Here is a 27,380-nt window from a genome sequence, read left to right as displayed (position 1 = left end):
TTGAATTTTTACATAGTGGTTTTATACAATATTTATCCTTTTGCAATTGACTAATTTCACTCAGCATAATGCCTTCCAGATTCATTCATGTTATGAGATGTTTTGTGGATTCATCATTATTTGTTATCATTGTGTATGAATATGCCATAGTTTGTTTATCCATTCATCTGTTGATGGCTACCTAGGTTGTTTCCATCTTTTTGCTATTGTGAACAGTGCTGCAATGTACATGGGTGTGCATATATCTGTGTGATGGCTGTTATTTCTCTAGGATATATTCCAAGGAGTGGGATCGCTGGGTTGTATGGTACTTCTATTTCTAGCTTTTTAAGGAAGCGCCAAATCAATTTCCAAAGTGGTTGTACCATTTTACATTCCCACCAGCAGTGTATAAGTGCTCCAGTCTCTCCATGACCTCCCCAACATTTGTTTTGTGTTTTCTGGATTAATACTAGCCTTGTTGCGATGAGCTGATATCTCATTGTAGTTTGGAATTGCATTTCTCTAATGGCTAATGAACTTGAGCATTTCCTCATGTATCTGTTAGTCACCTGAATGTCTTCTTTAGTTAAGTGCCTATTCATATCCTTTGCCTGTTTTTTAATTGAGTTGTTTGTCTTTTTGTTGTTGAGGTATTGCAATATTTGTAGATTTTAGAGATTAGATGCTGATCAAATTTGTCATAGCCAAAAATTTTTTCCCAGTCTGTCGGTTGTCTTTTTACTCTATTGGTGAAGTCTTTGGATGAGCATAAGTGTTTGATTTTTAGGAGCTCCCAGTTATCTAGTTTCTCTTCTGGTGTTTGTGCATTGTTAGTAATGTTTTGTATTCTCTTTATGCCAGGTATTAGGGCTCCTAGCATTGTCCTTATTTTTTCTTCCGTGATCTTTATTGTTTTAGATTTTATATTTAGGTCTTTGATCCATTTTTGAGTTAGTTTTTGCACATAGGGTTAGGTATAGGCCTTGTTTCTTTCCTTTTTTTTTTTTTGCGGATGGATATCCAGTTATGCCGGCATCATTTGTTAAAAAGGCTGTCTTATCCCCATTTGACCGACTTTGGGCCTTTGTCAAATATCAGCTGCTCATGTGTAGATGGATTTATGTCTGGATTCTCAATTCTGTTCCATTGGTCTATGTATCTGTTATTGTACCAGAACCAGGCCTCCCACTTTGTTCTCCTTTTTCAGTAATGCTTTATTTATTCGGGGCCTCTTCCCTTTCCATATGAAGTTGGTGATTTGTTTCTCCATCTCATTAAAAAATGCCATTGGAATTTGGATCGGGATTGCATTGTATCAGTAGATCACTTTGGGTAGAATAGACATTTTCGCAATGTTGAGTCTTCATATCCATGAGCGAGGTATGTTTTTCCACTTATGTAGGTCTTTTTTTGTTTCTTGCAGTAGTGTCTTGTAGTTTTCTTTGTATAGGTCTTTTATGTCTCTGGAGGCTATTGTAAATGGTATTGATTTGGTGATTTCCTCTTTGATTTTTGTATGTTTATCTTATATCCTGACACTTTGTTGAAAACTTCTATTGGTTCCAGTAGTTTTCTTGTGGATTCTTCGGGATTTTCTGTGTATAAGATCATATCATCTGCAAATAGAGATACTTCTACTTCTTCCTTACCAATTTGGATGCCCTTTATTTCTTTTTCTAGCATAGTTTCTCTGGCTAGGACCTCCAGCACAATGCTGAATGAAAGTGGTGATAAAGGGCATCCTTGTCTGGTTCCCAATCTCAAGGGGAATGCTTTCAGACTCTCCATTTAGGATTATGTTGGCTGTAAACCTTTACAGATGGCCTTTATTTTATTTTATTGAGACATTTCCTTTCTATTCCTATTTTGCTGAGAGTTTTTATCATGAATGGGTTTTGGACTTTGTCAAATGCCTTTTCTGCATCAATTTATAAGATCATGTGGTTCTTGTCTTTTGTTTTATTTATGTGCTGGATTACACTGATTGTTTTTCTAATATTGAACCATCCTTGTTTACCTTTTATGAATCCCACTTGGTCATGGTGGGTTATTTTTTTGATATGCTGTTGAATTCTATTGGCTAGAATTTTGTGGAGAGTTTTTGCATCTATGTTCATGAGGGATATTGGTCTGTAATTTTTTTTGTGGTGTCTTTACCTGATTTGGAAACCCTGGTGGCATAGTGGTTAAGAGCTACAGCAGCTAACTAAAAGGTCAGCAGTTTGAATCTACCAGGCACTCCTTGGAAAAACTATGGGACAGTTCTACTCTGTCCTAGAGGGTTGCTATGAGTTGGAATCAACTCGAGGGTAATGGATTTTGGGTTTTACCTGGTTTTGGTATCAGGGTTATGCTGGCTTCATAGAATGAGTTTGGGAGTATTCCATCTTCTTCTATGCTCTGAAATACCTTTATTAGTACTGGTGCTAACTCTTCTCTGAAAGTTTGGTAGAATTCTCTAGTGAAACTGTCAGGGCCAGGGTTTTTTGTTGTTGTTGTTGGGAGTTTTTTAATTAACTTGTCAGTCTCTTCTTTTGTTATAGGTTTATTCAGTTGCTCCTTCTCTGTTTGTCTTAGTTTAGGTACGTAGTGTGTTTCTAGAAATTTGTCCATTTCCTCTAGGTTTTCAATTTTTTTGGAGTACAATTTTTCATAATATTCTGTTATGATTCTTTTTATTCAGTTGGGCCTGTTGTGATATCACCCATCTCATTTCTTATTTGGGTTATTTGCTTCTTCTAGAGTGTTTCTTTTGTCATTTTGGCCAACGGTTTATTGATTTTGTTGATCTTTTCAAAGAACCAGCTTTTGGTCTTCTTAACTCTTTCAGTTGTTTTTCTGTTCTCTGTTTCATTTAATTCTGCTCTAATATCTATTATTTGTTTTCTTCTGGTGCATAAGGGCATCTTTTGCTGTTTTCTTTCTGTTTGTTCAAGTCGTAAGGCCAATGCTTTGATTCTGGCCATTTCTTCTTTTTGGATGTGTGTGTTTATTGCTATAAATTGACCTCTGAGCACTGCTTTTCCTGTGTCCCAAAGGTCCTGGTAGAATGTGTTTTCATTCTCATTTGATTCGGTGAATTTCTTTATTCCATCCTTAATTTCTTCTAGAATCCAGTAGTTTTTGAGCAAGGTGCTGTTCAATTTCCACGTGTCTGATGTTTTTCCTTGCTTTTTTTTGTTACTGGTTTCTACTTTTATGGTTTGTGGTCAGAAAAGATGCTTTGTAATATTTCGTTGCTTCAGATTCTGTTAAGGCTTGTTTTATGGCCTAATATATGGTATATTCTGGAGAACATTCCAAGTCTGTTGGAAAAAAAAACTATACTTGGCTGCTGTTGGGTGGAGTGTTCTGCACATGTCTATGAGGTCAAGTTGTTTGATTGTGGCATTTAGATCTTCTGTGTCTTTATTGAGCTTCTTTCTGGATGTTCTGTCCTTCGCTGAAAGTGGTATGTTGATGTCTCCTACTATTATTATGGAGCTGTCTATCTCTTTTTCAATGCTGTTAGAGTTTGTTTTATTTATTTTGGAGCACTGTCATTGGGTGCGTAAATATTAATTATGGTTATGTCCTTCAGTGCTGTTAGAGTTTTATTTATTTTGGAGCACTGTCATTGGGTGCGTAAATATTAATTATGGTTATGTCCTTCTGGTGTATTGACCCTTTAATCATTATGTAGTGTCCTTCCTTATCCTTTGTGGTGGATTTTACTTTAAAGTCTATTTTGTCAGAAGTTAATATTGCCACTCCTGCTCTTTTTTGATTGTTGTTTGCTTGATGTATAATTTTTCCATCCTTTGAGCTTTAGTTTGTGTTTTTAAGTCTAAGGTGTACCTCTTGTAGGCAGCATAGAGAGGGATCGTGTTTTTTTAAATCCATTCTGCCACTCTCTGTCTCTTTATTGGTGCATTTAATCCATTTACATTCAGCATAATTATTGATAGTTATGAGTTTAGTGTTGTCATTTTGATGTATTTTATTATATGTTGTTGACAGTTCCTTTGTTTCACTAAATTTTCTGTGCTGAGTCATATTTCTTTATGTATTTTCTTTTCATCTTTTTCATTGTTGTTGATTTTGTATTTACTGAGTCTTTATGTTTTTCATGTTTTTACTTTGATGTGTAGGATTGTAAGCTTCCTTTGTGGTTACCTTAATATTTACCCCTATTTTTCTAAGTTTAAATGAATCTTTTATTTCTTTACATTGACTTTACTTCTTCTGCATATGAAAGACCTATGACTACATTTTTTAGTCCTTCTCTTTTGGTCTTAATGTTGTCATCTTTTACATAATGAGGTCTCTGTTTCCCTATTTTCAGTGTTTTAGACTTTGATTTGTTTTTGTGACTTTCCATTCTGGGTTGATATCTAGTTGCTCTGTCCTCCGTGCTAGTCTTGAGTTGTTATCTGATGTTATTGATTTTCTATCCAGAGGACTCCCTTTAGTATTTCTTGTAATTTTGGTTTGGTTTTTGCAAATTCCATAAACTTTTGTTATCTGGAAATGCCCTAATTTCGCCATCATATTTGGGAGACAGTTTTGCTGGATATGTAATTCTTGGCTGGCAGTTATTTTTCTTCAAGGCTTTATATATGTCATCCCACTGCTTTCTTGCCTACATGGTTTCTGCTGAGTAGCCTGAGGTTAGTCTTATTAACTCTCCTCTGTAGACAACTTTTGGTTTATTGCTGTTGTTGTTGTTAGGTGCCATCAAGTTGCTTCTGACTCATAGTGCCCCATGCACAACAGAACAAAACACTGCCCCATCCTGTGCCATCTTCACAATTGTTGTTATGCTTGAGCTCATTGCTGTAGCCACTGGCTCAATTCACCTCATTGAGGATCTTCCTCTTTTCCACTTACCCTGTACTTTGTCAAGCATAATGTCCTTCTCCAGGGACTAATCCCTCCCGACGTTATCCTTAGCCACTCTTAAAATTCTCTCTTTATCTTTGGTTTTGGCAAGTTTGATTATAATATGTCTTGGTGACTTTCTTTTGGAATCTTCCTTGTGTGGATTTCAATGAGCATCTTGGATAGATACCTTCACATCTTTCACAATATCAGGGAAGATTTCTGCCAACAAATCTTCAGCATTTCTTGTTGTATTTTCTGTTATGCCCCTCTGTTCTGGTACTCCAATCCCACCTAGGTTATTCCTCTTGATAAAGTCCCATGTAATTCTTAGGGTTTCTTCATTTTTTAAAAATTCTTGTATCTGATTTTTCCTCAAATAAGTTGGTGTCAAGTGCTCTATCTTCAATCTTACTGATTCTGGCTTTTAGTGCCTCAATTCTGCTCCTATGACTTTCTATTGAGTTGTCTAATTCTGAAATCTTATTGTTAATCTTCTGGATTTCTGTTTGCTGTCTCTCTGTGGATTCTTGCAGCCTATTAAATTTGTCATCATGCTCTTCTATAATCTTCTTAAGTTCCTCTATTGTTTTGTCTGTGCGTTGCTTGGCTTGTTCTGCATTTTGCCTCATCTCCTCCCTGAACTCTTGACGAATTCTGTAGGTTAATCTTCTGTATACTACCTTTGGTAATTCCAGGAAGTTCTCTTTATCTGGAAGATTTGTTGATTCTCTGTTTTGGGAGCTTGCTGAAGCCATCATGGTCTGCCTCGTTGTGTGATTTGATATTGACTGTTTTCTCCAAGCCATAAATAAGCTATTATATTTATTTTATGTTTCCTTACTATGTCCTAGCTTCTTGTTTTGATATGCCCAAATAGGTTGCTCTAGTGAGCTAGTTTGATTATTGGCACTTTTGAAGATCTAACGTCCTGTCACCCAGTGGTTAGATCTGTTACTTTGTATGTGAGCCAAGGAGTCCATTTACTTTTCTTGTATGGATTCAGCTCAGATGTTCAGGTAGTCAGTCACCAAGTGTGTGGTGCAGGCTGTTACCTACAGTCCTAGTCAGGCAGTGGATTGGTGTAGGAACAGGTATCTGGCTGACAGCAGCTCCTGAGTGGCTGTGAGGAAAGCGTGTCCCTGTTCCCTTGAGAACACAGGTGGGTGGGTTTTGCAGCTGGACTATGTACATTCAATGCTGTTGGCTATAAGGATTGGTTGTTGTTGTTGTTGTTAGGTGCTGTCGAGTCGGTTCCGAATCATAGCAACCCTATGCACAACAGAACGAAACACTGCCCTGTCCTGCGCCATTGTTACAATCGTTCTTATGCTTGAGCTCATTGTTGCAGCCACTGTCAATCCACCTTGTTGAGGGTCTTTCTCTTTTCCACTGACCCTGTACTCTGCCAAGCATGATGTCCTTCTCCAGGGACTGATCCCTCCTGACAACATGTCCAAAGTATGTAAGACGCAGTCTCACCATCCTTGCCTCTAAGGAGCATTCTGGCCACACTTCTTCCAAGACAGATTTGTTCGTTCTTTTGGCAGTCCATGGTATATTCAATATTCTTCGCCAACACCAGAATTCAAAGGCGTCAACTGTTCTTCAGTCTTCCTTATTCATTGTCCAGCTTTCACATGCATGTGATGAGATTGAAAATATCATGGCTTGGGTCAGGCACACCTTAGTCTTCAGGGTGACATCTTTGCTTTTCAACACTTTGAAGAGGTCCTTTGCAGCAGATTTGCCCAATGCAATGCATCTTTTGATTTCTTGACTGCTGCTTCCATGGCTGTTGATTGTGGATCCAAGTAAAATGAAATCCTTGACAACTTCAATCTTTTCTCCATTTATCATGATGTTGCTCATTGGTCCAGTTGTGAGGATTTTTGTTTTCTTTATGTTGAGATGTAATCCATACTGAAGGCTGTGGTCTTTGATTTTCATTAGTAAGTGCTTCAAGTCCTCTTCACTTTCAGCAAGCAAGGTTGTGTCATGTACATAATGCAGGTTGTTAACGAGTCTTCCTCTAATCCTGATGTCCCATTCTTCTTCATATAGTCCAGCTTTTTGGATTATTTGTTCAGCATACAGATTAAATAGGTATGGTGAAAGAATACAACCCCGCCGCACACATTTTGTGACTTTAAACCAATCAATATCCCCTTGTTCTGTCCGAACAACTGCCTCTTGATCTATGTAAAGGTTTCTCTTGAGCACAATTAAGTGTTCTGGAATTCCCATTCTTCGCAGTGTTATCCATAGTTTGTTATGATCCACACAGTTGAATGCCTTTGCATAGTCAATAAAACACAGGTAAACATCCTGCTGGTATTCTCTGCTTTCAGCCAGGATCCATCTGACATCAGCAATGATATCCCTGTTTACATGTCCTCTTCTGAAACCGGCCTGAACTTCTGGCAGTTCCCTGTGGATATACTGCTCCAGCCATTTTTGAATGATCTTCAGCAAAATTTTGCTTGCGTGTGATATTAATGATATTGTTCTACAATTCCCACATTCGGTTGGATCACCTTTCTTGGGAATAGGCACAAATATGGACCTCTTCCAGTCAGTTGGCCAGGAAGCTGTCTTCTGTATTTCTTGGCATAGATGAGTGAGCACCTCCAGCATTGCATCTGTCTGTTGGAACATCTCAATTGATATTCCATCAATTCCTGGAGCCTTGTTTTTCGCCAGTGTCTTCAGAGCAGCTTGGACTTCTTCCTTCAGCACCATCAGTTCCTGATCATATGCCACCTCTTGAAATGGCTGAATATAAACCAATTGTTTTTGGTATAATTACTTTGTGTACTCCTGCCATCCTCTTTTGATGCTTCCTGCGTCGTTTAATATTTTCCCCATGGAATCCTTCACTATTGCAACTTGAGGCTTTAATTTTTTCTTCAGTTCTTTCAGCTTCAGAAACACCGAGCGTGTTCTTCTCTTTTGGTTTTCCATCTCCAGCTCTTTGCACATGTCATTATAATACTTTACTTTGTCTTCTCGAGAGGCCCTTTGAAATCTTCTGTTCAGTTCTTTTACTTCAGCAATTCTTCCTTTTGCTTTAGCTGCTCAACGTTCCAGAGCAAGTTTCAGAGTCTCCTCTGACATCCATCTTGGTCTTTTCTTTCTTTCCTGTCTTTTATTGACCTCTTGCTTTTCTCATGGATGATGTCCTTCATGTCATTCCACAACTTGTGTGGTCTGCGGTCACTAGTGTTCAGTGCATCAAATCTATTCTTCAGATGGAACCACTTATTCTTGGGTCCCTGTCATGGGCGGCTAGGTGGCATGGATGGAGCCACCAGTCCTCAGGCCATTGATGTGGGTAGGTGAAGACCCTGCTTAACAGGCAGAGCAGTGTCAAATGTCTCAATCCTGCCCCTCCGCCATATAGGTGATACAGTCGAAGTTAGGCTTCATGTATATACCCTATTATACTGTGGTAATGAGGGCCTATGCTGTTGAAATGGGCCCACACAGGTCTATGTAGGGGTGAAAGGCATTCAAAGTCCATGGACTTCGTATGCCTATGCCTAGGCAAAGGAGCTGTGCCTGCCCTGAGTTTCCAGCTTAGGGGAGCTGGCAGATTACTTTTCCTGTTTGTTAACTTTTCCCCCTCCAAAGCTGGGAGAATGCCTCAGGGCAAGTGATAGGTCCTACTTCCAGCCCAGGGGATGCGGCTATCTCTGAATCCGGCTTGGGACCCATCATCTTCGGCAAATCTATTCTTGAGGTGGTCTCTAAATTCAGGTGGGATATACTCAACATCTTACTTTGGCTCTGGTGGACTTGCTCTAATTTTCTTCAGTTTCAACTTGAACTTGCATATGAGCGAGTCGGCCCCTGGCCTTGTTCTGACTGATAATATTTTGCTTTTCTGTCAACTCTTTCCACAGATATAGTCGATTTGATTGCTGTGTATTCCAGCTGGTGAGGTCCAAGTGTATAGTCATCATTTATATTGTTAAAAAAAAAAGGTATATGTAATGAATAAGTCATTCCTACAGAGCTCTATCACGTGATCTCTGATATCGTTTCTATCACCAAGGCCACATTTTCCAACTAATGATCCTTCCCTTTTGTTTCCAACTTCTGCATTCCAATCACCAATAATTATGAAAGCATCCTGATTGCATGTTTGATCAATTTCACTGCAGAAATTGATAAATATCTCAAATTTCTTCATCTTTGGCCTTAGTGGTTGGTGGGTAAATTTGAAAAATGGTCATGTTAACTGGTCTTCTTTGTAGGTTTATGGATATTATCCTATCACTGTTAGAGCTGTACTTCAGGATAGATCTTGAAATGTTCTTTTTGATAATGAATGCAACGCCATTCCTCTTTAAGTTGTCATTCCTGACATAGTAGACCATATGATTTGCCAATTCAAAATGGCCAATACCAGTCCATTTCAGCTCACTAATGCCTAGGATATAGATGTTTATGCATTACATTTCATTTTTGATGATTTCCAATTTTCCTGGATTTCTGCTTTGTACATTTCAGGTTCCAATTATTAACGGTTATTTGCAGCTGTTCCTTCTCATTTTGAGTCGTGCCACATCAGCAAATGAAGGTCCTGAAAGCTTGACTCCATCCATGTCATTAAAGTTTACTTTGAGGAGGCAGCATTTCCCTTGTTGTCTTTTGAGTGCTTTCCAACCTGGGAGGCTCATCTTCTGGCACTATATCAGACAATATTCTGCGATGCCACTGGTATTCAAATACCAGCAGGGTCACCAAAGGTGGACAGGTTTCAGCTGAGCTTTAGGCTAAAACAGACTAGGAAGAAAGACTTAGTGGTCTACTTTTGAAAAGAATTAGCCAGTGAAAACCTTATGAATAGCAGCAGAACATTGTCAAAGCCTTCATAAACAACCAAAATATCCACTCTTGGGAGAATGGATATATGAATGGTGGTATATTCTAGATTATTCTATAGCAAGTAACACGAATGAATCAGAGCTATGTGTGTCATCACAGATAAATCTCAAATACAATTCTGATGTTGACTCCTTACATGGATGTTTCCAGGGAAACTGGAATTGATTTGCTCTTTGAGAGCTCTCAGCTCAGAATGGGCACTGTGTGACCCCTGTCCCCTTCTTGTTTCCTTTTCTTCCTTCTTCCTTTACACTATTTTTCCTCCTGGATCTTTTCTTCTCTTACCTCCTGCAATCTCAGTTTATGTTCTTCCCTGCCTATCCTGTTTCTTTTCCTCTTTTTTCTTTCACTTTCATGGAAAAAGCCTGGGGTGAGGGTGGGGCTATGCATTATTTCCTGGTCAATCCATTATTATCCCTATTTAAGACTGAGAATACTGAGGCTCAGAGAGGTTGGCAAATAGGTGAAGGCTCTGCAAATTATAAATAGCTGAGCTGGGACTTGAATGCAGGTCAGACTCCTGAATCCAGGCTTTTTCTACCACAGAGTGTGTTCCTTGCCCCTCTCTTCCTCTCTCCTGCCTTTTCTTCCCTTCTATCTTCAGGAATGTCCCGTTTATCCACCACTATAATTACCAGTATTATCATTCCACTTTCTGTCATACCATTCAAGGATAACAAACCAAAAAATACAAACCCATTGCCATCGGGTCAGTGCCAAATCATGGCAACTCCGGGTGTTGCAGAGTAGAACTGTGCTCCACAAGGTTTTCAAAGCTGTGACCTTTCTGAAGCAGATCACTGGGCCTTTCTTCTGAGGTGCCTCTGAGTGTATTCAAACTGCCAACCTTTCAGCTAGTAGTGAGGTGCTTAACCAGTTGTACCACTTATGGGCTCCATAGGTTGTCATAGGTTATGGTTTATCAAATGCTCTTGTGAACAAGATCTTATTTGGTCTTAACAACTCCTGTGAGGTGTATGAGGCCAACATTAAACCCATTTCACAAATGAGAACCAGAGCTCCAAGCTCAAGGCTGCACAGGACTGGGCTACTCTTCCGTTCCTGACTCTGAGTCCAGGACACCCTTTTGGTTACCCTGCTTGTCTTCATTACCTAGTAACAAAAATACCACAAGCCAGTGGCTTTAAAGAACAGAAATTTATTTTCTCACAGTACTGGAGCCTAAGGGTTCAAATCAGGGTCTTGGCTCTTTGATTCCTTTTCTGGGCTTCTTCCCTAGTTCCTGGTGATTGCTGGCAGTCCTTGGCATTCCCTTGCTTGTAGATGTTCCTCACGTGGCATCTGTCTTCCCTGCGTGTGACTCTGTGCCTATTCTACTCTTTTTATAACTCAGAAGTGATTAGGTTTAAAACATGGAGTTTCCAAGGAGCGCCTGGCCGATTTGAACTGCCGACCCTTTGGTTAGCAGTTGTAGCACTTAACCAGTACGCCACCAGGGTTTCCGCTGATTCGGTTTAGGACCCACCTTACATTGGTATAACCTCATCATCATAACAAAAGAAAAACCTTATTTTCAAGTAGGATCACATCTACAGGTACAGGGGCCAGGATTTCAGCACTTATTTCTGGGGCACACAATTTAAGCACACAGCTCCTTCATAGAGACCCTCCCGTGCAATGAGACCATCAACGTCAAGTGCTGATCATTGGACACACACATTGCTTGTGAAACCAGATCCTGCTTTTATTTAAAATTTTGGTATTTTGTTCATCATGGATTTTTTTTTGGAATTATTTTTGAATTTTTAAAAATATTGAATAAAAATACTATTTATCAGATGACTGCATTTTCAGTGGCTTTAAATTTTGTACCCAAGGTGAGTGCCTCACTAGCCTCACCTTAGTCCCAGCCCTGCCTCTGTCTTTACCTAGTGCTGGAACTACACTGTGATTCCTTCTGATGAGGTAAGCCTGTGAGAGTGTGTTTACAGCAGTGTCTCACCTGACTGTCTTTTTTGACCCTTCTCTGTTTGTTTGCTTGGTTTACAGGGTACCACTCCACCAGGCCTTTCTCTGGGAACCCTACCTGCTCAGCATGATTTAGAAGTGTCAGGTAAGCACCTTGGAACAATGATGGCCTGCCTGAGAAAGAGGGGACTCTTCTATTGGGCCCCTGCCGTTTACTGGCCAGACTCTCACTCTTTGGGCTTTGAGCGGCTGAGCATAATGAAGCCTTTTTCTGGGAAGGAACTTTTCGGGAATGAACTTCCATGGATGCCTCCTCGCCCATCCCCCTCCCCCCAGCTGTTAGCCTTTAGAGGAATAGAAGGAACAACTTGATCAGGGTTTTTCCTAGAAAAACCCTTCGATGGACCCATTATGGAAAACAGAGCTGTTTTTGTTTTCTTTGATTAATCACAACGTCCTGTTTTCCAAAGCAAATGTGGCCTTGGATCTTCCGAATCAACACAGTCTGTGCCGCAAAGGAAGGGCTGCGGCTGCCTGGAGCTGGGCAAGGTCCCTAAGATCTGGCAGGGGGAGGAGGGAGGGGCATGTAGCCGTGTCCTCAAGGACTGGATCTTCAACCTTTACATTTGCAGGAGCTCAGGTTACCCTGGGGCGAGGCATATTTCCTTTGTGTTTTTATGCCAGTGTGAACAGGAGAAATATTAACCTTTAAAGATTTCTTTACAGTTCCTTGAAAGCTGGTGGGGTGAAGGCAGCCAGAGAGTTATATAACAGCAAAGCTCACTTAAAGCAACAGTATCCCTATAGGGCTGTAATGTTTCACTTAGTAGGGTTTTTTGGGTTTGGTTTTTACTCATTTTAAAGGAAAAGATACTAGTTTTGTGGAAAAAATAGTGGCTCACCCGCCACCATTTTCTGTTCTCTCATTGGATGAATGCAATTCCTAGGGTGTTGATAAAAAATATATATACATACAATGCCCCTTTGAAGGAGACAGGGTAACTAGTGTTCATTAACCTCGGGCCGCTGTAGCATACTTATTCTTGTTTGAATTCAGAAGGAAAGAGAAAAGGAGAAAAGCTTTCTAAAGCATGTGTTTGTTTTAATTTAAGAGTCTGGGGGGATTTTATAAATACTGAGTTAGCTTTTCATTTCAAAGGGCACAATGCCCTTTGAGGTAGAGAAGGCTTCCAGCATTATAGAACTTGTTGCTATGCTATTTTACACAGTGCTTTTGCAAATGGTTAACATCCTCAGCTGCTAACAGGAAGGCTGAAGGTTTGAGTCCAACCAGAGGCACCTTGGAAGAAAGGCCTGGTGATCTATTTCTGAAAAAAAATTAGCCATTGAAAATCTAACGAAGCACATTTCTACTCTGACACACATGGGATCGCATGAGTAGAAATTGACTCCACGACAACTGGTTTCATTTAATACCTTTCAGAGCACATCACATGTATTATCTCAACCAATTTCTAGAACTTCTTTGACTTGACCTTCTTTTTCTTCCCATTTTAGAGGTGAAGAATCTGGGGTCTGAAGGATTTCATGACTTGCCTGACGTCACACAGCCCAACTGATATCAGACTCTGAGTTTCTGGTTTTCCCCTCTCTGCGTCACTCCAGACTCCCATCTCTTTCCTTTATACCAGTGATTCTCAACCAAGGATGATTTGCCCCCTGGGGACACTTGGTAATGTCTGGAGTCATTTTTGGTTGTCACAACTGGGATGGGAGTCCACTGGCATCTAATGGGTGGAGGCCAGGGATGCTGCTAAACATCCTACAATGCACAGGACAGCCCAAACAAAGAAGCATCCAGCCCAAAATGTCAATAGTGCTGAGGTTGAGAAGCCCTGGTCCACACTGTGCTCAGTATCACAGGGAAATTCCAACCTCCAGGAGTTGCCAGGAGCTCCTCTGACTAGCAACAGGCTTGGCCTCTCTCATGTTGCTGCTGCCACAAGAGTTAAAGCCGTTGTCTAGAATGCCCTTTGGCAGGGGCCAAGTGTCCCCTCCGGAGTTTACTGCGGGACACGCAGTGCACCAGCCAGAGCTGGTGTGTTTTATAATTTATAGTTACAGGGTGCCTATCTTCATTTAGCAGCAAGTCCCTGGCAGCCACCCTACCAAGGAGGAAGCATGTTCCACAGAGGGCTGCAGCCCCGCCAGATGACCACTGGTGGTATTTGGGGACGGCTGTTGCTCTGAGGCACCTGGGAATAGGCCTGGGCTGAGATGGAGCTGAGCAGGCGGTCTGTCCTTCCGACCCATTCGTCAGCAGCAGGCCCTGCCAGGAGATGGCCTATTGAACATTTCCAGGAATCGCACTGCCAAGCTTGTCAACTGCTTTCTTGGAAGTACACTCAATAAGGATGGCAGGCCTCCAGCAGGGAGAGCAGAAAGCCCGGCCTGGACCACAGCACTTGGAAATGGCAGTGCTAGGCTACAAGGCCCTGTCAGTGCTTTGGGGAAGCAGAGCTGTTCTTCTTGGGCTCCTGAACCCAGGCAGCTCCTAGAGTCCTTTTAATATGTTCTCAGTGTGGAGGGGAGATGGCCACGCCTGTCAGAAGGCCCTAGTCCCTGCTGACCCCTGTCACCCTCCCAGGCTTGCTGTGTTGGTGCAGCCTCCGACAGCCAGGACCAGGACAGCAACTGGGGCTTCAAGCAACGTATTAACTATCAGCGGTGACCAGCCTCAGTGTGATCTGGGGAGTGTTTGCAATCACTCCTTCTCCTGTAAGCTTCACTCCCAAACAGACCCAAAGGAACATCAGGAATGAGGAGTATTACCTTTCCCCAGTCACTGCCCCCAGTCACTCTGAGTATAGAGCAGATATAAGGCAAAGGTGTGTTATTGAAAGATAAATTTTGTAATTCACCCTCCTTCCCTCCAATCAGCAGAATTAACCTTTTCCCTCACAGAGGCCTGACGTTGCTGTTGGAATGTGTCCACCTTGGAAGCCTCTAGGCCCCTGAGATACAGCTTCCTCTAACCCCTGGGGCGGCACCGTGGTGGACGGCTTGGGGAGGCCCTAAAAAACCCAGCTGTCTTCCAAGAAAAGCTCCTTGGGGCTTAGGCATCATGTCAAAGCAAGGGACTGAAAACTCTTTGCTGTTTGGGGTATTTAGGGAAAGGGAAATTTTGGCAAAGTTTATCGTTACACATGTATGGGGCATCTTTATATTGCCCAGAACAACTGACTCCCACTGAGCTACAGTTAGTTGCGGGTAGAGCTGCCAGATACAATACAGGAGGCCAAGTTCAATTTGAATTTTAGGTAAACAACTTTTTTTTTCTTTTAGTATAAGTACGTTCCAAATATTATTCACTATTTATCTGAAATTTAAGTTTAACTGGGCATCGTGTGATTTTATTTCTTAAATCTGACAATTCTATTTGGGGGATAAATTGATCTAAAATTATTAGTTTTAACAGGAATGTCAATCTTTACTGAGTACACATGAAAGGCCATACTTTCTTTGCTTCTTGTGGCCAGTCAATGGAGGAAAAAGGAAAAGGGAGAGGAGAGTAGCAATGAAGAAGAGAAGAAAGAGGAAGATCCAAAGGAAGGGAAATAGACATAATAAAGGAGAAAAAGAAGATCCAAATGAGAGAGAAACAGGAAGTACTGAGCGGGTGAGATGAAAATAGGAAAATTTCTAAAGGCCTGAAGTCATTTCCCTGGGAAACAATGTTTAGTTGGCTAACCACTGTTGCCAGATCTGCTGCTGCTGCTTCGTTCTGTCTGGTGAAACCCACAGTGACCGCTAGGGAGAAATAAATTTCTGCCCATAGTGTCAGGATCAAGGTCAAAATTGGCACCGGGTCAGGCTGAAATAAAGCCTAAGGTCTTATCCAGCCCCTGAGCCTAAGGATCCTCCCGGAATACACACACTCATTGCTGTCATTCATGGATTTCAGATTTTCAAAGAATTGGAATATAAACAATAAACTGAAGTAGGTTGCAATGGGAAACCCTGGTGACATAGTGGTTAAGTGCTACGGCTGCTGACCAAAAGGTTAACAGCTTGAATCCACCAGGTGCTCTTTGGAAACTCTATGGGGCAGTTCTACCGAGCCCTATAGGGTTGCTATGAGTCTGAATCAACTCGATGGCAACAGGTTTTTTGGTTTAGGTCACAATGATCCCATGAAACTTTTTTTTTCTTATTGATGATAGTTTAGAAAAACTTCCAGGAGCTTCTTTTGGTTCTAGGTCAATGTGGCGAGAAGCAAGGGTCATTGCAGGGCAGGTGTACAGACAACAGAAATTTCCTAAATTATTAATACCCTCATTCTCTGACCCACAGATGGAAGGTCAGGCTGGTCTCAACCTCAAAGAGAAGAAACCCTGGTTAGCTTCCAGGGAATGGGGCATCAAAAGGAGGAACCAGCCCGTGGTGGTAGGGAGGAGAGCCTAGGAGCCCACCATCATGTGTATTCTGAGAAACTACAAGGGGGGCTGTGTTTGGTTATCTGGGCTACACTATTAAGTGTGTAATAGTGGATTTCCCATAAACTGTAGTGGGGAGCAAAACAGACATATCAAATATCCTTGTTTTGACCCTATTCCAGATCCCTGGGGATGTTCAGGTGTGTCCACTTAGGACATTGCCATGGCAATAATACATTTATTGAGCATCTACTCTGGGATGGGCACACAGGAGGTACTTTATGAACATTATCCCAATTGGTCCTCAACAACCATCTCACGTTGTAACCCATTTCCATCAAGTCAATTCCAACTCATAGTGACCCCATAGGGTTTCCAAGGCTATAAATCTCTACAGAAGCAGACTGCCACATTTTTTTCCTGTAGAGCTGCTGGTGGTTTTGAACTGCCAACCTTTTGGTTAGCAGTCCAAACACTCTAAACACTGCACCACCAGGGCTCCTTATCTCATGTTGTAGATATCATTATTGTTCTTACTACTATTACCCTAATTTAAGAGATGGAACAAACATGGCTCTTAGAAGTTGTTTTCTCAAAGTCAACTGACTAGTGAGTGGTGGAACTGAGGTTTGGTCCTCTTCCTAATTCAGGATTTATTCCTGGCCCTCCAGTTACACTGCAGGGTTTAAATCCTGGCTCCATTACTTATTAACTCTGTGACCTTGGGTAAGTTACTTAATCTTTCTGTGCATCCATTCCACCGTCTTTACAACGGGGATAAAAATAGTACCTAGCCTATGAAGTTTCTGGTACTGTGCTAAGCATGTGCATGCTTATCTTATTTAATTCTCATAAAACCCCTGTGAAATGGGTACTATTGCCTTTTTCATTTGGCAGGCGAGAAAACTGAGGGCCAGAGAATAAACAAAAAGGGGGGAAATACCCTGGCTCCTCCCTTCCTTCAGCCCTCCAATCTTTCTCTGTGACCTCCCGCTGTTGGAATCTAGCTGGAGCCAGTTGGCAGGGCAGCCACGGAAATGGAGTTTGTAGGAGTCAGCCCCTTGTGGTGCAAGAGCAAAGCAGAAGGGTGGGGATTGGATCTGAGACCAAACAGCAGAATGACTGTAGAGAGGCCTCTCCTGTTCCCACAGCCAAGAGGAATCTGTCCTGGCTCTGAAAGTCCATAGCTCTTAATCTAGAAATTTCCTTCTGTTCTCAAGACTTTTTTTTTTTTTACCATATAGTTATATATTTTTGTGTGTGTGTGTGTGTGTTTGTGCGTGTGTATCTGTGGGTCTTTTCTTCTTTGGTCTATAGGCTCAATAGGTCTATAGAGTAAGATACCAGTGTGAATTGTCATTCTCATCGTAATGCCTAGCTCCATGCTTTGCTCAATAAATATTTATTGAATGATGAATGATACATAAGAATATTCGATGCCTGGCCTTCTCTAGACTGAGGTAGGTGACAGTATGCCAGAGGGTATGCCAAGCCACAAGACAAACACTGTTCATTTCTGTGGTAAGTAATATTAAACATCATTTTTATATGAAAAGAGAGTCAAATGTAAAACTTACATGATTTTTTAAAGATAAAACAAGCTATTTTAAAAAAAGGTTAACCTCTTTAAACATTCTTTCCTTTATCCTTTCTTTCAACAAATGTTGACTGAGTATTTTTTATGTGCCAGGCGCTATTCTAGGCCCTGGGAACACAAAAGGGAGCTAGACAGACATGATTCCTGCCTTCAGGGATCTTACGATCTAATGCAGACATCAACAGACTTTTTCTATTGAGGGCCAGACAGCAAATATTTTAGACTTTGTGGGCCAAGCAGTCCTTGCTGCAACTGCTCAGCTCTGCCATTGTAGTGTGAAAGTATACATAGACAATATGTAAACAAATAGGTGTGGATGGATCCCAATAAAACTTTATTTACAAAAACAGGCAGCAGGTGAGATTGGCCCATGGGCTATAGTTTGCTGACCCCTGGTCTAGTGGGGAAAATGTCTAGTGGGGTCTAGATATTAAATAATTTAGGAAAATACAGTGTTAGAGTATAATACACCATGCTCCTCGGGCAAAGTCAGGTAAGTCACCTAGTCCAGGATTAGGACTGGCTTCCTGGGTGTGCGACCTGTGCAGTCACACAGGACCCCACTCTCAGAAGGGACCCTGTGTTTGGCTTAATTCTCTGCAGTCACTGTCTTGAAATTCTTAATAATTTTATCTTTGCATTTGTGTTTCATGCGTGAAGTCAGACGGGCAACGGAGCATGCGCTGAGCCAAGGCGCTGTGCCTGGCGGCTGTGTGCACATGCGCAGGCTGACGCCCAAAGGCCCAGAAACAGGTAACGCTCAGCTGTTGGCTTGGCTGCGGCGCTTGCTTGGGCCTGTGCAGGGCACCGTGGGGCTTCAAGGGGGAAGCCAGGGCTGGGACCTGGGCTCAGACTGGTGGTGGTGACCTCAGCGGCGGCAGCAGTTGATGCAGTGGTGGCAGCCGCGGTGGTGGCTGCGGGAAAGAGGAAGAGCTCTGCGTGGGGCAGCGCTGAGACCACCAGTACAGACCATGGAGTCAGTGTGTCTGGGTTTGAATATCAGCTCTCCCACTTGCTGTTCTTAAACAAGTTGATTAGGTTCTCTGGGCCTCGGTTTCCTTATTTGTAAATAGGGATAATAATTTTAGCTGTCTCAGGAAGTCGTTGGAGGATTGGATGAAGTAATCCTTGTGAAGTGCTGGATTCCAGTGCCTGGCACATATACTTGTTCAGTAAATGTTAGCACGATTATTACTATAATAATTAATTTTTTTATTGTTACTATTATTTTGTAGCAATAGTACCTACTTCACAGAGGTTTTATGAGCATTATATAAGGCATGCAACATGTTTAGCACAGCACCTGATATATAATAAGCAATCATAGAATGGAGCTATTGTTACTTTTAGCCTGGCTCAGGTAAGTGGGAAAGAGTGTAGTGGGAAGAGTGATGTCTGCTAAGGGTGCAAGGTGAGAGAATAGCACTATGAGAGGATTATTTACCAGCCTTGGTATATTGAAGCTGTGGTGGCACAACAACTAAGCACTCAGCACCTAACCAGAAAGGTTGGCAGTTCAAACCCACTCAGAAGCTCTGCTGGAGAGAGACATAGCAATCCGCTCCCATAAAGATTACAGCCCAGTAAACCCTATGGGGCATTTCTACTCTGTCACATGGGGCCACTGTGGGTTGAAATCGACTCAAGGGCACACAACAACTGTGGAGAGAGAATTGACAAGACCTGACAAGTGGATTGACAGACTGGAGCTGGGGTTGGGAGAAATCCAAGAATTGGTGTAGTAGGGATGGTGATATCAAAGTAGTAGGTTTGAGAGAGAAGGTTATGAGTTCATTTTTGGAAATTGTATTGAACTCTACCCATTTGAAAAAAAAACGATACATCAGTATATCTCAAGAGATGGGGGTTTATGATAGAGATACACACATGTGCAGTGATGTAACGAAGAAAACCATCTCAGCAGCCACACATTCAGGCCTCCTGAGAACTGGAAACCATCCAGGAAACCACTCCAGGAAACCACAGCAACTCCAATTACCAGAATCTGGTCTCCTCTGAATTCTGCCCTATTCAAGACTACCTCTGTCTCAGCTTCTCTTTCCTCCAAGTTTATCGATTTTTGCCTTGGTTTCTGGGGTTATAGTCTCTGTGTCTTCTATCCAAGATTGTTGTTAGCTGCCACTGAGTCAGCCCCCTGACTCATGGCAACCCTACATACAATGTGATCGACCATTGTGATCCATAGGGCTTTCATTGGCTGATTTTTTGGAAGTAGATCACCAGGCCTTTCTTCCTAGTCTCAGTCTGGAAGCTCTGCTGAAAACTGTTTGGCATCATAGCAACATGCAAGCCTCCACTGACAGACGAATGATTGAGACGCATTAACTGGAAGTCAAACCTGGGTTTCCCACTGAACCACCGCTGTCCTCCAGTCAAGATTGTTGTTATTCGGTGCTGTTGAGTCGATTCTGATTCATAGCAGCCCCCTGTGACAGAGTAGAACTGCCCTATAGGGTTTTTTAGGCTGTAACCTTTACGAGAGCAAATTGCCACATCTTTCTCCAGAGAAACTGCTGAGTGAGTTCAAACCGCCAACCCTTCACATAGCAGCCAAGATTACAAAGACAGTATTCGATTGGACTGGATATTTACTATCCAATATGAAGCTCCCCAACTGGGCTGAGTTCTAAGGCCAGGCCACCTCAGTTTCCTCAGGTCTGGCCCATATTTAATGCCTTTGGTTCAGCCTAGCAATTGTGACCTAGAATAGCAGAGTCACGTGACACAAAGTGTCCAGGCCCATCATTTTCAGAAGCTGTGTAACCAGTAGGTTTCATGGCCAGTCTGGTGTAGACATGGTGAGGCAGAGAAAGTCAGTGGAATCTCTATGAAGCTGGAAAGACAGGTTTGGGTCATGGTTGAGAGAGTATTAAGGATATCTAATTTACTTCTTTTCTTGTGTTTGTTTTTATTTTGATAAAATATATGTAACATGAAATTTGCCATTTTAACCACTTTTAAGTGTACAATTCAGTGGCATTAATTACAATTTACAAAATTGTGCAGCCTTCACCATTACCTCTTTCTAAAACTTTTTCAGCACCCCAAACAGAAATTCTCCTAATTTAGTTTTTTTTTTTCTAATTTACTTCTAATATTATGCATGTCATATGAATTGCTTAGAGAAGATCAAAATCTGCCCAAGGTTTAAGGGGAAAAAAACTGAGAAATTATTTATGAAAAAGATGGTTCTTTCAATGGGACCCAGAAAGTTAGATGATTTACAGAGGGAGGGATTTTATTACCATCCTTTGAAGAGACTTTACTAATTTCCTAGAAGAACAACTTGGAAATTGGCTTGGAAGGGTGAGTATGGTGAGGTTAGGGTTTCCTTGCTGCTTTGAGAGTAAAGTGTTCTACATCTCAGGAAAACAAACAAAACAGCCCAACCCTCTGTGATTCTTCCCAGAACTCTTCACAACCTAGACACCTATCCTGCCCCTTGGAACTTGAGGGGACCCAGAGCTTATAACATATATCAAGGATGCAACATATATATCAGGGATAAGTTGATACAGACTCACTTACATGAGTTCCTTTAAAAGCAAATAGAGGCCTTGATCAAAAGGGGGAAAATGTGGAACAGAATTTCATATTCTTATAGAATCCAGATTTACTGGATTGTGATGGTTAAGATTGGTTGTCAACTTGGCTGGTTCATGATTGTCAGTGTTTTGGCAGTCATACAATGTTGTGATCACTTCCCTGTGAGATCTGATATGTGATCATGCCTGTGATGGAGTCTGCTGTGAGTAGCCAGTCAGTTGAAAGGGAGTTTCCTTGGGCATGTCAATTGCATCCAAATATAAGTGGACATTCTGGCTTTTACCTGCTCTGGAGCCTGCAGCTGGCTCCTGTTCATCTGATCTCCGGTTCTTGGGACTTGAGCTAGCAGTTACCTGTGGTCTTACCAGCCAATCTTGGGATTCATCAGTCTTCACAGTGAGCAAGAGCCCTGTTCTCTAATCTGCCAATCTTGGGTTTGCCAGCCCCTGCAGTTATGTGAATCAGGAGAAGCCTCTATGCTGATCCATGGACTTGGGACGTTCCAGCCTCTACAGCCATGTGAGCCATTTCCTTGATATAAATCTCTCTATATATTTATATGCTTATATGCTTTACTGGTTTTGCTTCTCTGGAGAACCCAGCATAAGACACTGGATCTGTTGAGACTGGAAGAACCCCCAAATCTATCACCCTGAGAAAATCTCCAAACCATGAGCTGAAATTATCCCCTGAAGTCATTTTTAATCTAAACAACTGTTTACCTAAACTAGTAAAGAATGTTGTCTTAGGCTGGGTTCTCTATAGAAGCAAAACCAGTAATGCGTATAAATATATGTAGGGAGATTTATATTAAGTAAACAGCTCACGTGATTGTAGGAGTTGGAATGTTCCAAGTCTTTGGATCAAGTCAGAGTCCTTTCCCAATTCACGGAGCTGCAGAAGCTGGTGAACCCAAGATGAGCAGATTGGAGAGCTGGGATCCTGCTCATAGGTTGTGAAGGTTTAAGAATCCCTAAGGACACCAAGCAAGACCACAAGGCTTCCCCTGAGTCACTTAGCTGCAGGGGCTCATGAACCCAAGATAGGCAGGTCAGGGAGCAGGACTCTTGCTCACAGGCCATGAAGATTGGTGGATCCTAAGAGCTGCTAGCTCAAGTCCTAAGAACCAGAGGTCAGACATGAGACAGCTGCTGGATGCAGAACAGCCCAACAACCTTTGCAAGGTAACCAGGAAGGAAGTAGGAGGCGGGAGGCAGAGAGATGAAGGCTGAGGGGGTGGTGAGCCGCCACAGGCCCCACCCCCACAGGTATCACTCAGCAGATTTCATCATGGGAGTGATCACATATCAAATTTCAGCAGGGAAATGATTACAACCTTATACAACTGCCAAAACACTGAGAATCATGGCTCAGCCAAGTTGACACACAATCTTAACCATCACAAATGTTCAGCATGACACTTGTGCTCTCTTAAAGAATTATCTATATGAGATCAAATAGTCAACAGTAACTCTAAAGCACAGATGAGAAGTTTAGGGGTAGTGAGTCTAAGTCAATGGTGGTGAAACAAAATGGGTAGTGACAGCAAGAATGGTGACACAATGTGATGAATGTAACCAGTGTTATTGAATTGTACATGTAGAAATTGGATGAATGGTATATGTTCTGCTATGTATATTTTCACCAAAATTAAAATAAAATTAAAAAAGATGTCATAGACAAAAGAGAAAGAGAAGAAGAAGAAAGGAAGAAAAGAAAAAGAAGATAAAAAAAAATGAAGAGAAAAAACCTTCGTGTGTTGACAGTCTATTATTGTTGGAGACAGATGGAGTGACCCGGGGGTGGGCTGACGTTTGGTCTTGAATTCCCAGGTGAGGGCAAGTATTTATTCAGCTGTACCTGAGAGGCAGTATACGGTCTTTTCTCTTAAGGTTTAAGAAAGAAGTGCCCCCCATGCTCAAAGTCTCTTTTTAGAATAATTTAAATAAAAAATAATGAATTTTATAGACACTACTTGTCTTAGTCATCTAGTACTGCTATAACAGAAATATCACAAGTGGATGGCTTTAACAAACAGAAATTTATTCTCTCACAGTCTAGTAGGTTACAAGTCCAAATTCAGGAGAAGACTTTCTCTCTTTGTCAGCTCTGGAGGAAGGTCCTTGTCTTCAATCTTCCCATGGTCAAAGAGCTTCTCAGGCACAGGAACCCTGGGTCCAAAGGATGCCCTCTGCTCCTGGTGCTGCTTTCTTGGTGGTATGAAGTCCTCAACTCTCTTCTTGCTTCTGTTTCTCTCTCTTAAAATAAAAAGTGGTGCAGGCCACACCCCAGGGAAACTCTCTTTACCTTGGATCAGGAAGGTGACCTGAGTAAGGCTGGTGTTACAATCCCACCCTAATGCTCTTTAGCATAAAATTACAATCACAAAATGGGTGACAACCACACAATACTGGGAATTATGGCCTAACCAAGTCGATACACATATATTTGGGGGGGACATAATTCAATCTGTGATGCTGCTGAAGAAGTGGAAATTTTTTAAGTGAAAGAAAAATAGTATCATATCCTCTAACCACACCCTTTTCCAGATCTCCTTATTATAGAAATACTTTTTAACTTCTTAGTCACATGCATATGTGATTTTTATGACATTGTCACCAGAAGCACTTGGGCCCATCATGTAGGTTTTCTGGGTCTGAACGCTGACTCTACCACTTGGTGACTGGTGAGTTGGCAAGTTACTTAAACTCTCTGGGCCTCAGTTTTCTCATCTGTGAAGTAGGGATAATAATAGTACCTACTTGATGATTAAATAACCTCCATAGAGTGCCTAGTTCAATGCCTGGCGCATACTCAGTCCACTGTAACATATGATTATACTTTAGTAAAATAAGTGAGCTTTGTAATCCCAGGTTGTCTGAGGCAGAAGAGTGTAGCAGTTGAAGTCTGTGTCTGCCTCCCCACATCTTCCCTTTTCCACAATGATGTTATTCTGCATCTTCTTCCTCTACTGCCCTAAACCAAAACCAAACCAAACCAAACCCATTGCTGTTGAGTTGATTCCGACTCATAGTGACCCTACAGGACAGAGTAGAACTGCCCGATAGGGTTTCCAAGGAGCGCCTGGTGGATTTGAACTGCTGACCTTTTGGTTAGCAGCCATAGTTCTTAACCACTACACCACCAGGGTTTCCAAACCAAAACCAGTTTCCCTCAAGTCGATTTTGTCTTATGGTGACCCCATGCGTGTCAAAGTAGACTTGTACTCCATAAGGTTTTCAATGACTGATTTTTTGGAAGTATATCTATCACCAGATCCTTCTTCTGAGGTGTCTGGGTGGACTGGAACCTTCAACCTTTTGGTTAGCAGCTGAGCACTTTAACCCGTTATACCACCCAGGGACTTCCTGGCTGCCCCAGCTCACCCCAAATCCAAGATGAAAGAAGTAACACACGCAACAAATACTAGGTGAACACCCAACACATGCTGAAAGTATCTGGGAAAACAAAGCAATGATGCTAGCTGACCCCATAGAAAGGCTACAGTGTTCCAGCCTGTGCTGAGCACTTTATATGCATAACCTGAGCCAGCACCCTACAAGGTGCTCACAATGACTTCATATGGTTGAGGACCTGTTTCTCAGGAAGGTTATATAACTATTAAAGGTTCAGGGGCCTTCCCTCTCCATTATGTTCAGTCTCACTGAAATCTTGATGTCTTAGTCTCCTAGGGCTGCCATAACAAAATACCACAAAAAGGGTGGCTTGAAATAGTAGAAACTTATTTTTTTTTCACAGTTCTGGGGGCTAAAAGTCTGAATTCAGGGCATTGGCAGGGCTATGCTCTCTTTGTCACTTCTAGGGGAAGATCTTTCTTTGTCCCCTCTAGCTCCAGATTGACCAGGGCATTTCTTGGTATTTTCTTGGCATTCTTTGGCTTGCAGATGGATCCTCACTTACAGATAGACTCTTGGGTGTGTCTCTCCTCTTTTATAAATGCTACATAAACATAAAGAAAACAAAAATCCTCACAACTGGACCAAGAAACAACATCATGATAAATGGAGAAAAGATTGAAGTTGTTAAGGATTTCATTTTTCTTGGATCCACAATTGATGCCCATGGAAACAGCAGTTAAGAAATCCAGCGACATATTGCTTCGGGCAAATACGCTGCAAAAGACCTCTTTAAAGTGTTAAAAAGTAAAGAAGTCACTTTGATGACTAAGGTGTGCCTGATGCAAGCCATGGTTTTCAAGCACCTCATATGCATGTGAAAGCTGGACAATGAATAAGGAAGACTGAAGAAGAATTGATGCCTTTGATTTATGGTGTTGGTGAATGTCCTGCCAGAAGAACGAACAAGTCTGTCTTGGAAGAAGTACAGCCAGAATGCTCCTTAGAAGCAAGGGCATATTTTGGACATGTTATCAGGAGGGACCAGTCCCTGGAGAAGGACGTCATGCTTGGTAAAGTAGAAGGTCAGCAAAAGAGAGGAAGTCCTTCAATGAGATGGAATGACCCAATGGTTGTAATGATGGGCTCAAGCATAGCAACGATTGTGAGGATGGTGCAGGACCGGACGTTGTTTCGTTCTGTTATACATAGGGTCACTGTAAGTCAGACCCAAGTCAATGGCACCTAACAACAACACTCAAAAGGGATTAGAAATAGGACCCAGCCTATCCAGTGCCGTCGAGTCGATTCCGACTCATAGCGACCCAGCCTATTCTGGCATAACTTCACTAGTTTAACTGATAACATCTGCAAAGAAAACCCCTATTTCCCCAAATAAGGTCACGTTCATTGGTGCAGGAGTTAGGACTTGAATTTATCTTCTAGGGGACACATCTCAGTCCATTACACTTGGCCACTTGCTTTGGAGGGTGGATGGCGGAGGGGGTTTGAGGATTAGGAGGGAATGGGGGAAGGCGAGGCAAGACCAGGCATGAGGAATGTCTGTTTACTTTCCTGTTGTGTCAGAAAAGCCACCTGCATGTGCAGATGAAAAGTGCCCCAGCTTCACCTGCTTTCCAATGCCGGAGTCAGAGCAGACTGAGCAGTGATTGCTGCTGTTGTCAGTGGTGATGATGGAAGAGAACATGGTTCCTAAATGTGGGGATGAATTCCCTGAGGATTGTTTTTTTTTTTCTAAATTTTATTTTGTTGTTGTTGAGAATACACAGCAAAACATACACCAACTCGACAGTTTCTGTAGGTTCGATTTAGTGACATTGATTACATTCTTCAAGTTGTGCAACCATTCTCACCCTCCTTTTCTGAGTTGTTCCTTCCTCATTCACATACACTCACTGCCCTCTAAGGTTCCTACCTAGTCTTTCGAGTTGCTGTTGAATTTGATCCCATGTAGATACTTCCTTTTTTTTTTTTTTTTAAATTTTTATTGTGCTTTAAGCAAAAGTTTACAAATCGATTCAGTCTCTCACACAAAAACTTATACTCACCTTTCTACATACTCCCAATTCCTCTCCCCCTAATGAGACAGCCCGCTCCCTCCCTCCACTCTCTTTTTGAGTCCATTTCACCAGCTTCTAACCCCCTCTATCCTTGTATCTCCCCTGCAGACAGGACATGCTGACATAGTCTCAAGTGTCCACCTGATCCAAGAAGCTCCCTCCTCACCAGCATCCCTCTACATCCCATTGTCCAGTCCAATCCCTGTCTGAAGAGTTGGCTTTGGGAATGGTTCCTATCCTGGGCCAACAGAAGGTCTGGGGGCCATGACCCCTGGGATCCTTCTAGTCTCAGTCAGACCATTAAGTCTGGTCTTTTTATGAGAATTTGGGGTCTGCATCCCACTGCTCTCCTGCTCTTTCTGGGGTTCTCTGTTGTGTTCCCTGTCAGGGCAGTCGTCAGTTGTAACCAGGCAGCATCTAGTTCTTCTGGTGTCAGGCTGATGTAGTCTCTGGTTTATGTGGCACTTTCTGTCTCTTGGGCTCTTAATTACCTCGTGTCCTTGGTATTCTTCAATATCCTTTGGTCCAGGTGGGTTTAATTGATGCATCTTAGAGGGCCGCTTGTTAGCATTTAAGACCCCAGACACCGCTCTCCAAAGTGGGATGCAGAATGTTTTCTTAATAGATTTTATTATGCCAATTGACTTAGATGTCCCCAGAAACCATGGTCCCCAAACCCCCGCCCCTGCTACGCTGGCCTTCGAAGCGTTCAGTTTAT

The 27,380-nt window shown here is 42.0% G+C and overlaps 1 protein-coding gene across 2 annotated transcripts in view; it reads left to right on the top strand.

Moving 5' to 3' along the window:
* The window catches only part of CRADD (CASP2 and RIPK1 domain containing adaptor with death domain), a 310,952-nt gene extending 284,099 nt beyond the window's left edge, over positions 1-26,853 (top strand). For both annotated transcript variants that reach the window (XR_010321722.1, XM_064283733.1), the window contains 2 exons: positions 11,746-11,809; positions 13,183-26,853. Coding sequence is in view for 1 of the 2 variants with exons in the window: in XM_064283733.1 (XP_064139803.1) it covers positions 11,746-11,795 (50 nt within the window). In the remaining variant the exon portion in view is untranslated. The remainder of the gene's footprint in view (positions 1-11,745; positions 11,810-13,182) is intronic.
* The last annotated feature ends 527 nt before the right edge of the window (positions 26,854-27,380 follow it).

This window comes from Loxodonta africana, chromosome 4 (assembly GCF_030014295.1).
Source record: "Loxodonta africana isolate mLoxAfr1 chromosome 4, mLoxAfr1.hap2, whole genome shotgun sequence".
Classification (NCBI taxonomy): domain Eukaryota; kingdom Metazoa; phylum Chordata; class Mammalia; order Proboscidea; family Elephantidae; genus Loxodonta; species Loxodonta africana.
This window is presented reverse-complemented; position numbering and strand designations above follow the sequence as displayed.